The 13,894-nt window shown below is 40.9% G+C and overlaps 1 protein-coding gene across 1 annotated transcript in view; it reads right to left on the bottom strand.

Moving 5' to 3' along the window:
* Window positions 1-689: 689 nt before the first annotated feature.
* The window catches only part of EFCAB14 (EF-hand calcium binding domain 14), a 35,593-nt gene continuing 22,388 nt past the window's right edge, over window positions 690-13,894 (bottom strand). Inside the window, exons 7-12 of the mRNA XM_005894233.3 lie at window positions 12,034-12,138; window positions 10,807-10,998; window positions 8,662-8,748; window positions 6,259-6,370; window positions 5,208-5,333; window positions 690-1,414 (exon numbers count right to left, since the gene is read on the bottom strand). Coding sequence (XP_005894295.2) covers window positions 1,239-1,414; window positions 5,208-5,333; window positions 6,259-6,370; window positions 8,662-8,748; window positions 10,807-10,998; window positions 12,034-12,138 — 798 coding nt within the window. The 3' untranslated portion in view covers window positions 690-1,238. The remainder of the gene's footprint in view (window positions 1,415-5,207; window positions 5,334-6,258; window positions 6,371-8,661; window positions 8,749-10,806; window positions 10,999-12,033; window positions 12,139-13,894) is intronic.

Genomic DNA, 13,894 nt, shown 5'->3' with positions numbered 1-13,894 from the left:
ATTAGATTTGAAAAAACTTGCTGCCATCATGTGAAGCCCCTACTCCAGGCCTGCCTGCCATGTTCTCTGGACAGAATCCTCTGGACAGAAAGCCTCTAGTTATTTCTGAGCTGCAATTGTAAGGAAACGTAATATGATTTCAGGTGTTTCATTTTACAACCTTTTTGGCCTTAGTCAGCCCACAGAGGAACACATTAGGTTCTTGGTTAGCCCCCAGGTAAAAATCTCAAGAAGGTTCCTGGATCAGAATTAGAGGCAGCGCTTTCCTCTATAGTTCCTGAGTAGCCAGGCTGAGACAGTGGCCAAGGGACTGCAGCCCTGCCATTCAGAATGGAGACAGTATCAGAGGTGAAAGTTGATTAGAGCTTAAAGGTAGACTTGAATGGATGGGTGGGGGAAGATAATCTAGTTCACTCAGGGGGGAAAACTACTGGCTCCTACTGGATTAACTTTTTATGCATATAAACCCTGAAACAGGATTAAAATGAGAAAATCCCCAACAAGACTTCTGGTTCACAGGATGGGAGGACAGAACAAATAGCCAGATCTTACGTTCCTGAGTCTAGAGGCAGCCCTGTTCCCACAGTGTCCACTCCCTTAATCAATTCCCCCAGCACCAGGCCACACCCCATGGCAGCACCTAAAGATGTCTTAAGGAGACGGGGACATAGCTTCAAGCTGCTACCAGGTAAGATTAGCAATTTTTAATAACAAGTCATTTGTTCACATCCTGTTTCAAACCATTTTCCCCACTTCTCACAAAATATGCACAACTCTTTCACTTTAAATATTTACAAACAGAAAAGGTCTATCTGTTAAAGGAAAGACATTTTCTGAGTCCGTATAAAGTGCAGCTAATTTAAGGCAAATTTATGTGAAATATAAAAGGTGGCTTAGTCTCTCTATATACACATTTTCCAGTTTTAAAAGATAAGGTCTCCTCCCCTCAGAAAAAGGAAAGAGAAAAAAAGAGGGCTTGACTTTTTTTCTGGCAATTTTAAAATTAAGATCTTACTGGTTTCAGGAAATGATAGATTTCTGAATAAGTAAAATGGTCTTTTTTAAAAAAATAACTTTTATATAGCTTTTTCAAACAAGTTAAAAGGTGACAATGTGTCTGCTACTGTAGTTTGGAGGACTGGAGGATTGATCGGTAGGTAGAAGGGTTGTTTTTGTTAGCTGAGCAGATAATAGGTAGTCCACAGCATACATCCACTTCTGAAATGAGCCTGATGAGGCTAGACACCTAAAGCTGCTCTCAGCTCCAGGAATGAGTATCTTCCATCTCCATCAGAATCAAACTCTCTTAAATGCTCTGGTTCTGGCCCAACAGACTCTAAGGTGTCCTTGATTTGCTGGTAGGTCAGCTTCCCATCCACATCCTGGCCAGTCTTATGGAATAAGCCCTGAAGATCTGTTAAAAAGGAATCACAAAAACATGTATGTACCTATATGCACAGCTAAATTTAGTTAACAGTTTAAAAAGTAGTCTCAACTGAATTTAAAGCACAAAAGAAAAGCTTCTTTGCAGACTTTGTTCCCCAAAGGTAAAGTTTAAGGTCTCACTAAATCTCAAAGAGGAATTGTTTTTGCTTTTTAAATGTATATGTATTTATTTTTGGCTGTGCTGGGTCTTTGTTGCCTTGTGCAGACTTTTCCACTTGCGGCAAGTGGAGGCTGCTCTTTGCTGGGGTGTGTGGGCTTCTCACTGAGGGGCTTCTCTTGTGGAGTGCAGGTTTCAGTACTTGCAGTAGCTGTGACACATGGGGATTAGTTGCTCCGTGGCATGTGGAATCTTCCTGGACCAGGGATCAAACCTGTGCCCCAGCACTGCAGGTGGATTCCTATCTGCTGAGTCACCAGGGAAGTCCCTGAAAGACTAATTCTTGATCCTTTAAGGATGAGAGAATACTGAAGGGCACCATCCTCCCAAAATAGAAGCAGTGACAGATAATCACAAGAGAAGTGAATGGACTAGCTTTCTCTCTATGCAGGGTCTTTAAGATTTTCCAGATTTTATTCTTATGTTGAAGGGGTAGAAGGGACTGCAGAAGCCTTAAGAGTTAACTGATAGGAGCTCTGATGGCCTATAGAACAGACTATGGCATATTGTCAATTCAATAGTTATTATATAATCCAGTAGTTCCATTCCTAGGGTATAAACTCAAGAGAAATAAAAATGTGTGTCTACACAAAAAGCTGTAAATGAGTGTTCATAGCTTCATTGTTACTAATAGTCAAAATGTAGTATATCCATAGGATGGAATATTATTCAGTCAAAAAAGGAATGCAATATTGTTGCATGCCACAAAATAGATAAACCTTGAAAACATTGTACTAAGTGAAAGAAGCATATTGAAAGAAAGAAGCACACATAAGACCATGTATTACATGATTCCACTTACATGAAACACCCAGAATTGGCAAATCCAAAGAGAAAGTGGTTGAGAGATTAGTAGTTGCCAGGGGTTGGGGGAAGGGGGATAATAGGATGTGACTATTCTCTTTCTGAGACTGACCTTCCCCACTCTCCCACCCTGCCCAAGAGTGGGCTCTATAATGAACACCTAGGAGGGCCAACTGTTTATATAATGTTTAACAAGGGCTTGACTGTGTCCCCACTGAATGACTTAGTATTAATGATTCAGTCTCTAGAACAGACTTATGGACATGGGGGAGTGGGGAAAGAGAGGGTGACAAATGGAGATAGTTGCATGGAAACATGTAGATGGCCAGTGGGAATTTGCTGTATGACTCAGGAAACTCCAACCAGGGCTCTATGACAACCTAGAGGGGTGGGAAGGGGTGAGAGGCAGAAGGGAGGTTCAAGAGGGAGGGGACATATGTATACCTATGGGTGAGTCATGTTGATGTATGGCAGAAATCAACACAATAGTGTAAAGAAGTTCTCCTTCAATTAAACATAAACAATAAAAAAAAAATAGATTTAGTCTCTAATACCAGAGGACGGTACTGTCAAGCAATTTTGTAGACAACCTCTTGTGTAAGTCCCTACTTTCAGTCCTAAGAGCCCCAGCAAAGCAGCTATATAAAGCTCTCTGAAAACCAGGAAAGCAATGAGACACCTGTTCCCAATTCCTGCCACCACGTGGTCAACTGGAAAACGTTTTGTGTGTGTGCGTGTGTGTACACACGGGGCATGAGTTTATAGAATGTGCTGCACACTCTGCAAGAGAATTCTAATAAAAATCAGATTGTTGCCTCAGGTCATTTAAAAAATGTAGTCATTCAAAAGTGTGCACCACCTATATTAGGGATTAAAGTATAAATGTTAAGATGGCTATTTCTTAATCTGCTCTAACAGTCTTTCCTCCTTTTATTTAATCAATTCTTGATGTAAAAATGAAGACCAGGAGGAGGCAACTTGTGTTGCCAACAAACACAACTTAACATGCTCCTGTCTCCCCAGAAAACAGAAAGAAAAAAAATGAGGATAGGGAAGAAAGTATTTAAATGGCAATACATATTTTTTAAAACAATTTTTAATTGAATGATAATTGCTTTACAGAATTAGGTTGTTTCCTGTCACATATCAACATGAATCAGCCGTAGGTATACATATGTCCCCTCCCTCTGAACCTCCCTCCCGCCTCTCACCTCTTCCCACCCCTCTAGGTTGTCACAGAGCCCTGGTTTGAGTTTCCTGAGTCATAGAGCAAATTCCCACTGGCTATCTATTTTACATATGGTAATGTAAGTTTCCATGTTACTTTCTCCATACTGTCACCCTCTCCTTCCTCCCCCCGCCATGTCTTTAAGTCTGTTCTCTGTGTCTGCTTCTCCATTGCTGCCCTGCAAATAAATTCATCAATACCATCTTTCTAGATTCCATATATATGCGTTAGTATACAATACTTATCTTTCTCTTTCTGACTTACTTCACTCTGTACAATAGGCTCTAGGTTCATCCACCTCATTAGAACTCAAATTAAATGGCAATGTAAATGCCATTGTAAATTGCCATTTAATGGCAATGTAGGTTTCCTATGCTTTAAGAATTAATTGTAACCTATAGATAACTTATTCACTTAACAAATATTCACATGTCCCAGGCACGAGGATAGGGGCTGGGAGTGAAGTTAAATGTTATAGCTCCCTAGGAAATTACAACCGTGTGACATGTGCAAACGTAAGATACTGTGAGTACACACACAGGAGGAGCCTAGTCCAGTCCTGAGAGGTAAGAAAATGTTTCCTGGTGGAAAGGTTTCTAAAGTGAGGTGAAGAGTCAGGCAGAGAGGGTGATAGGAATGGGTGATTTTCCAGGCAGTTAGCAAGTGCAAAATCAGGAAACCAAACATCATAAAGAGGGATGGAACACACTGCTGGAAGCAAGACAAACACATTTCTCTGTGAATCAGATCCTTCCTACTAACATTTATCTTGCCGATTTTCAGCCAAAGGCCCCTCATTTCTGAAGGACTTCTGACAAACAGGGTTGACTTTTACTTTACTCTGCTAGTCTCACAGTATTATGTTTGCTTGTCTTCTTCACTGGACTGTTATATCCGTGGGGAAAGTGAGACTGTATCTTCTTATACTGTATTCTTACTGCTTACACTGGGTCTAACTAGGTACTCACTGAATGACTGAAGACTCTAAAAAACATTCACAGAGACATAACATAGTGTAGTGTGGTTAATGGCACCCCACTCCAGTACTCTTGCCTGAAAAATCCCATGGACGGAGGAGCCTGGTGGGCTGCAGTCCATGGGGTCGCTAAGAGTAGAACACGACTGAGCGACTTCCCTTTCACTTTTCACTTTCATGCACTGGAGAAGGAAATGGCAACCCACTCCAGTGTTCTTGCCTGGAGAATCCCAGGGACGGGGAGCCTGGTGGGCTGCCGTCTCTGGGGTCGCACAGAGCCGGACACGACTGCAGTAGCAGCAGTGTGGTTAAGAGTAAAAGTTTCGTTGTCAAACTGCCTTGGTGTGAATTTTGCCTCATCAGTTATGGCTGTGTGGACTTTAGGCAATTCCCTATCAGTAAAATGGGTATAATACACGACTACTGATGGTCCCAGGATTTTACTAGGATTATATAATATAATGCATATCAAGTATCTGGCCCACAGGAAGTGCTCAACAGTGTTAGATATCAATCTTTATCTTACAAGTTAAAAAAGTTAGAAAGTTACAACTTTGAGCTATTTCCTCTATCATTCCATAATATAAAAATTTTACCTTCGATGCTAGAAATTCCTGGAAGGGAAACAGGTCTTAGCTGGACAGCTTTCTCAATCTGGTCTCCAAGAGACTGTGGGAATTTTGGCAATGTTGATGGCTGTGATGTGAAATTCTGTACTTGCTCTGTAACAAACAATATACAGTTTTAGTATTACCAGTCTGACATAAAATTAAACCAATATTGAAGGTCACTTTCAAACTTTAATATTTAAGTTTGAAGCTGTGGTCCCAACTGGATGCTCTTACAGTTCAAGTTAGCTTTACACATGTTTAGAAGTTGAGAGTTCAGCTGCAATGAGAGAAGCATTGGGGATTTGACATCGTAGGAACTCTGCTAAGAGCCTAATTTGAGGGTACGTGTCACCAGACCAGCTGTGCTGAAAGAACGCTACCATACAATTATGTAGCACAATGTCAGGGCAAGGCCTCCCACTGTACTTTTGTCTCCCATGTAAAAGAGTAACGGAAGTTGTATTGCTTTCCCCAAAATGAAAAATACTTGTGGGTGGGTAGAGGTCAAAATGAACATAAACTAGTGCCTTGGTTACATTATGAAGCAGCACCAGCAGAGGTTGATGCAACGGCTAATATCGATTAGGTTATGTCCCTGCCTAAAGTCAAAGGCCCTTCCAACCCAATGATCCCATGTTATTACTTGTTAATGGCTTTTCAGGAGGACTAATATTTATTTTTAAGTAAATTTTATGCACTTACAGAAATGAAGACTCCCGTAAACAACATTTAGGGCTGGTTTAATACATACTATGACAGTAATGTTTCTGCCTATAATTGGATGCAGACAGCATGGAGAAGTCTATTTCCAGCTAAACATTACCCATTCTTCCCTTAATAGACTGGAGTACAAATCATGTGCAAAATGGGCTTTTTCTAAATGAAAGCAAAGTGTAGCAGCTTCAACTCGGTGCGCTCAGGCATCATTCACTCCATGCCATCAGTCCTGCCAGAACACCTTTCCCCATTCCCTGTGTGGGAGGCGAGCTGCCCAAGCCTGCGTGAAATATTCAGAAGCCAATCCTGAATATCTTACCTTCACTGGCAGTCTTCGGAGGCCTGCTGCTCTCAGGTTTGTTTGTGAGAGCACTTATCAGCTGCAGCTTCTCTCTAAGCTTAGATACCTGAGAATCTGAACTATCTTCTTTCTGTCCAAAACAAAGATCATAGAAGATTTAAGGCAGGAGGAGGACCTCATCTGATTCTTCATGATATTCCCAAAGCCTAGTTAGCCTGTAGCTCTTGACCCCAAATAGGCTCCCTCTGAAGGCAACGAAGGAATGAATCAATAATTACTAGAGACATCTTTAGTACTCAGTGTTGATGAGGGCTGGGCTGGATTTGAGCCTACACCATTCAGGGAACATTATGCCACAGATGATCTGATTTGCCGTGTGCACTTGGCAGCTGGGGAAGGCATGCATATGCCAGCAGTAAAGGAATGCACACTTGCTCAGGTGCCTTCATGATACCCATTTCCGAAATGGGCAGGATCCTGTTGTCTAGGAACTATTTCATACTAACTAAATAATTTTTCTGAGTAGCTTACTTCACCTTGTGACTATACCACTTTAGGCAGAGTTTCATGCTCTTATCACCTTAAAAAAAAAAGAAAAAAGCAACCAGACCACAAGTATTCCCTTGATCTGCCTTCTCGTCCCCCATGATAACTATTAACTGGTGGCAGGAATTGTTAGGAACATGAAAGAATTATAGTATTTCTAATTCAAGGCCTTACTTGTATCTTTAAAAAAAATCCCCCCCCGACCTCTGTCTCATTCCTAGATGATACAGTGGCATATAAAAAATACAATTAATTATAAAAAGAGAGAAGTCTGGTTTCTGTGAGGTCAGTTTCTAACAGCATAGGCTAGTTTGAAAGGTCCTGATCCTATGTCTAATTACAATATTGGCCACTATATGTTTCTTTCATTCAACATAGACTTACTTATTCCTCTCTTATCCTTATTCTACACTAACAGTTACTGTATAGTAAAAGGAAATGGTTACTGTATAGTAGAAGTAATCTTGCCTGGGAAATCCCATGGACAGAGGAGCCTGGCAGGCTACAGTCCATGGGGTCACAAGAGTCACACACAACTTTGCGACGAAACCACCATCATGGATCACTCTTAGTTTATTTAGGGAGTCAAAATACGGATATATATAGCTAAAACTAGGTACTAAATGCTTGAATAATTTATGGCAAGGAGAAATTGCATTTTGCTAGGATGCTTAGATGAGGCAGCACTAAGACACTGGGGTAACAGTTAAAAATCACAAAGTGTTGGAAAGTAAAGCCAAAAAATTCAGGCAAAAATGTGTACTAGCTCTATTTTATTCTGATATTTACTATTAAAATCTGAATTGTTGTTGAAATCACTACTATTTTCCAATAGTAACCATCTGTTACTTTTTTTGTGCTCAACATTTTTATGTGGATCTTAAATTTCTCTTGTTATTCTCTAGGTGAAGTTCAAATTTTTTTTTTGGTAGTAGCAGTTAGAAAACTCAACAAAAACCTAGCTTTTAAAGCACTAAAATCTTAATATATGTGATTTTTATCTAGATAATACACAAAACTGTCAAGAACAAGTATAGATGGAAAGCATTACACTGAAAACTGTCTGACATATGGTTCATTTCCTGTGAACTCACATCCTTGAGCTTATCAAATGTAATGTGCATATGAAATGATATTTCAGTCACTCAGTCATGATCTTCCTGGCTTTTCCTTTATCTTAACCCAGGTCTTATAATACTAATAATATTACACAATACTCTAATCACAGAGAATGTTGAAAACACCCTTTCCTTCTGGGGATACCAAAACATATCAGATTGTTGTCTTATCTAGACAATATATCTGGGAGAAAGGAAAAATGGGAAGGTACAAGGTGAAGAGAACTGACTGAAGCTTAAAGGGACTTTGTATGCACTGGGACTACAATCTTTTCTCCCCCTTCCATTCCCCCAAAGACTGTAATCTTAACAACAAGGAATAGTTTTTGGTTTAGATACCATTTTTAGGTAACTTATGCCTCTGTTCCCCATCAACAGTACAGAGAACTTACTGTCTTAGCTTAAAACTCCCTTCCTTAGGGAAGTCTTCCTGTTCTGTTAACACTCTGTGATATCCTATACGTTTCCTCTGTAGCACTTATATTTCACTCAATTATGTGTTGATCTTTGGATTGATGGACTTTATGAGTTTCACCACAAGAGCGGTCACATGTCTATCCTGCTCACTGTGGTCACCCCAGCTTCTAGCAGAGAGCTGGGCATGGGGCAGCTGCCTGATAAAGTATTTACTTATTTACTAATATACTAATTACTGTGTCTCGAAGTTTCAGCAAAAAAGACTGAAGTGCTCCCTTTGAGAAAGAAGCAGATGCCTATGCATTTACTCTTACTTCAGAGAAAGCCTCTTATTATTTACCTTTATGCCCTGGGATTTTACTGACTTTATTCTGTTGGTCACTTGATGCAAAGACTCTGTCTTCAAAGTGGCAGCTCTATCATTCACCTTAAAGGGTGAAAGGAACAAAACGAGAGAAGATTAAAGGAAAACATGAAAACTTAAGCAATGTTTAGGACTTTTTAAACAAACTTGCCAAACTTATTTAAAGGGTCTCAGAACATTCAACAGAAATACCAGCAGGAGAATAAGAGGAGAGGGAGAGAGGTTTTAGAGAGACAAAGCTGAAACTGGTGTTTCTAGTTGTTTCCATCACAAACTTCAAAAAGTGAGAGCACTTTAACCCAAAACCATGCTGGGTATGATTCAGTTGGAAAAAACAGTAGGACAGATGGTACTATTGGCAATTTCCTCTTCTAGAGAAAAATAGAGTGGGGAGGGGAGGCACCGTATGGGGGGCTTTAGGGCCAGTGAGTTTTCACAATAAGCCTTGAAAACCAACCTTCAAGGCCTAATACTTATCAAATCACCCCAAATTCCTAGCCTCTACCATCCTTAGTTTGCTGCTGCTGCTGCTAAGTCATTTCAGTTGTGTCCGACTCTGTGCGACCCGAGATGGCAGCCCACCAGGCTCCCCCATCCCTGGGATTCTCCAGGCAAGAACATTGGAGTGGGTTGCCATTTCCTTCTCCAATGCAGGAAAGTGAAAAGTGAAAGTGAAGTCGCTCAGTCGTGTCCAACTCTTAGCGACCCCATGGACTGCAGCCTACTAGGCTCCTCCGTCCATGGGATTTTCCAGGCAAGAGTACTGGAGTGGGGTGCCATTGCCTTCTCCCGTCCTTAGTTTAGCTAAGTTCAATAGGGCTTTTTGAAAGAAGGCTCCTTTAATCTTCGCAGCTTTGTAGTAAATTACATACCCCTGGAAAGGAGGAGGAGGAATGGGTTCTCCTCCTCTAATCTCAAAGCCAAGGCCAGGCAACTTGCCAAGGCTGCACCATGGCAGAGCCAGTTCAAAGGTTGTTTGCTATGTGCCAGAGCTTGACGTTACTTGTGGGCTTGCTTCCAGCTTTGGCGGTTACTTGATTTACAGTACAATGTCCTGTATTTGGTTTCTATTTCTACATATGCCTATGTCTTTGCTGTATGAAATTTTTAAGGGTGGGGCTTGCAGCTATTAAAAGATAATCCACATGGATTTCAAACAGTGCATATGTGAAAGGTGGTTTTTTAAAAAAGAAAAAAAAAAACAAAAAAAACAACTCACCACATCTTATTTACAATAACATAAAAACCAGTAAACCATACAATCTGTCAGCATCAGTGACTCAGTACATCATTTGGGCTCCTCTTGTGTAAAATGAGAGGATGGACTCAACGATCTCTTTAGGGGAGGAGGTGGTCTGACCTGATGTGTCTTAAACAGCTTTCCTGACATTTTCTGTAATGTCAGATGAAGACTGAAACAGGACAAGTCTGAAAGCCTAGTCTGGGCTTAAAAAAACAAGATTCTCTAGTTATTGTCACTGTCATTGTTCCCACCCTTAATAACTTTTTCTTTAAGTCCTGATTTTTTTTTTTTTTTTAATTTGGCTGTGCCGAGTCTTACTTGTGGCACGTGGGATCTAGTTCCCTGACCAGGGATTGAACTGGGGCCCCCTGCATTGGGAACATGGCATCTTAGCCACCAGGGAAGTCCCAAACTGAAGTATAGTTGATTTACAGTGTTGTATTAGTTTTCAATGTACAACAAAGTGATTCCATTTCATGTACATATTTTTTTTTTCAGACTTTTTCCATCTTAGTAACTTAAAAATGAAAAGATCAAGAAGACTTTCCTTGGAAATATGTGCTGGAGCTTCCCTATCAGATGAGTCACCGGCAACACAAAAGGAGGCTTGTCATCTTAGCCAATAATTTGTGGGGAGGCCCTGGCAAGCAACTGGACCTCTCCACATCTCCCTTCCAAATCAGGACTAACACTGTCTGTACCATTCACATCACAGAGCTAGTATAAGGATTAGAGGAGACAGGATTAAGCACAACACAAACGTAGAGCCTCTCAAGTATGCCAGAGGTTGGTGTCTGAAAAGGTGGTGGACTGTCATCCATGTACAGACAAAACACGTTGCAACAGAGAACACGTCAAAAAGAGGGGAAGAGGCTTACCATGCTGGAGGACAGGTTCGCCTGCTTTTCTACTTTGCTCATAGCAACCAGATCTCTTTCTATCAAGTTGACTCTCTCGGTAAGATTACTGATGGTCTCATTCATCCCCTCAAGTTTAAGATCATTCTGTCTCTGGTACCCCATTCGGGCACTGTTTACTTCCTCTAAAAAGCTGTGAAGGTACAGGATATCCTAGAGTGGAAATAAATCAAGTTATGGAATCCGGCTAAAGACATGTACTAGACAAGCAGGGAAGCAGCAGTGAACAACCCTTATTTTGTCAAGTTACTGAAGTAAACTTCTTTCCCTGCTCTAGACCATTGATCATCTGTCTCTGCTTTGTCCCTCCACTCAGAATTGCTCCCAGTTGACTCCCTCTGGAATTATCTGACCTCAGTTAGACAGGAGGGGGAAAGAGGGAAGAGACTACCTACATGCTTCACTCTCTGGTCCTAGAAAGCTGAGAGCTTGAGAATTGATTTCCCAATGTTTACCTCACCTACTGGTGAGAAAGCTTGCTGGGTTATTAACTGAAATGCTCATTAACCTAATTTGTCAGAATGAAACCACCATCGGAACAATACCAATTACTGAATTGGCTCATGTAGCAAAACCATAACAGGTAGTGCATTATTTAGTATAAGATTCAATTATTTTTATTGACATTCTCCAGTACTGATTGCTATTTAAAAAGGAATGATGACTACAGGCTTTACAGGGCATTAAACTCAGTACAGGAATTCTTCTTAGGGAAGATTTCTTTTATTCTCTTTAATGTGATTCTGAACTCAATATCCTTTTCCGTCCTCTGGTCTTCAGTCTTTAGAAACTCTTCATTTTCAAGGATATGCTTTCTACTGTTCTGAATTGTGACTCAAAACAGCTATCATTTTAATCTACTATTCACCCATCTTTAATTTGTCCAGACTGCTATTTTTCAAAAACAGTTTCAGGATAATCTGATCACTCTATGACTTTCAAGATGTAAAAAGGAATTTACTCCACTGATGGACATGTAGGGGAAAAAAATGCAGTGTGCCGAGGAGGAGACAGGCAGCATGTTGGATCCCTGACAGAGTCACACGTATCCTCTCTCTGCTTAGCTCTCAGGCAGGCAAATGTGTGCAAGAGATGCCTGCTGAGGGACCACAACATGGAGCCCACACTACGAAGGTCACCTTCAGATTATAGTGTGGTCACAAGGGAGTTAAACAGAATCAAAAGTACCTGTTTCAAATTCTCACTGTGGGTTTTATTGTCAAGTTCAGATATAGCAGAAGGTGATGGAATGATCTGGTTGCTTCCATTGCTCTCCTTCAAGGTGTGCTGATTCTGTTAACAGGAACAGAGGTTGGTATAGGCAATGAGTACTAATAATAACTACATCTACTTATTCATCAGGGATGGCCCTGCAACATTCCAGCTTCTCACAGGGGCATTCACAGATTAATCAACAATTATTTCCTGAAAGCCTTAGTGTGACCAGTCCTGTGCTAGGCCTGAGGGCACCTGGTACTTCTGGGGAGGCCTGGCCTAAAGCCTGGACTGGACCAGCAGCACCCAGACTACGTCAGGGAACTAAGGTCCTGTTTCTTAGCCTCAGAATGAGAAACTAAGAATGAACTCCCTAACAACTAGGTCTTCTCTCCCAGTTCCCTTTATTCTCAGAGAAACTACAGAACCACTATATCTCCCAGGACCAACTTGGTCTGAACCTGGTTAGTGTCACCATTTTCCCAGGACTAAAGAGATCTGTACATTCAAAGAACAGCCAGTCATGGAACCACTGGCTTTGGGCACTGAGCAACATAATCAAGCATGCACATCATTAACTTTTCAGTTTGTACAGCACATGCCAAGAGTTATGTTTGAAGGTTACCCTTTCTTTCTCATCCCATTCCCAGTGCTCAAGACTCTTTCTGAAGAGACTGAACTATGACATGTTTATCTATACTTTTCCCTCTAACAGAAAATGTCTGTATGGCTTATTCAGTAGTAGGATTACCACTGTCAACCATGGAAGTTTAAAAGATGCAAATTTAATGATAAGAGTATGCAACTGGCCAAAATAAATTGTTTTCCTTGAAATCTGAAATCCTAGACATTGTCAACTCTGCTTCTATAATAATCAAATGGTAAAATAAAGAAAAGGAGAGGAGGAGAAAAAAAAATCCCATGGTTCTATAAAGTATGAATTTTTGAGTTAGGAAAAAGTATTTTAGAAAATAATTACTCTGAGAAAATGCTCAAGCTATTAAAATAATGATAATAATAATAATAATAAAGCTGTTGGGTTAGAGAAGTCTTTATTATTATGGATCACACAGTTACAGGGTAGAGCTAGAATTAGAATCCAGGGTGTGTGGACACCCAGATCAAGGCTTTTTCTTCTGGGTCAGCCCCACTAAATGAAAATGACGAGTACTTGTTCCAAAGAAAATGAAAAACCCTCCTTTATAGAGCTCTAACATAGTCCAGGTCTCCTTGGTACAAACTGCTCAGTTTAAACTTGAAACTCCAAAGCTTGAAAACAACATGCAGGGGAGATCTAGAAATTGGTGGAGAAGCTAGGGAATTTTTGTGTGCCTTGAACCATCCTGATTTCACGTATGGATAACTCTTCTCTCTGGCAGGACAGTGAGGGCTGTGCCATCCTTTTTCATCCTTCATAAACCTTTTGTGGAGCTGAGTATCCATTAGGAGATAAATTAAAGCTTCTGAAGGACTGAGACAGCTTACATTGGTACAGCATTAAGAGAAATTTGAAAGCAATTCCTGAACACTGCAGGGGTTTTGCCTTTGTCTCGGTTATCTGTTGCTGCATAAAAAATCATCTCCAAACTTGGTGGCTTAAAACAGTAGTTTACTATTTCTCATGATTCTGTGGGTTGACTGGGCTCAGACGGGGCGGGGCAGCATCCTGCTTCACATGCTGTAGGCTGAGGTCATCCATGCAGCTGTAATCTGACTGGGAGACTGGCTAAAGCTGGAACACCCAAGCTGGCCTTTCACCCTCTGGAGCTCCTCTTTGCTTGACCTCTAATCATTCCACAGTCTAAGAGCCCTGCCCCAACTCCTGATCCACAGA

This window comes from Bos mutus, chromosome 3 (genome assembly GCF_027580195.1).
Source record: "Bos mutus isolate GX-2022 chromosome 3, NWIPB_WYAK_1.1, whole genome shotgun sequence".
NCBI lineage: Eukaryota > Metazoa > Chordata > Mammalia > Artiodactyla > Bovidae > Bos > Bos mutus.
This window is presented reverse-complemented; position numbering and strand designations above follow the sequence as displayed.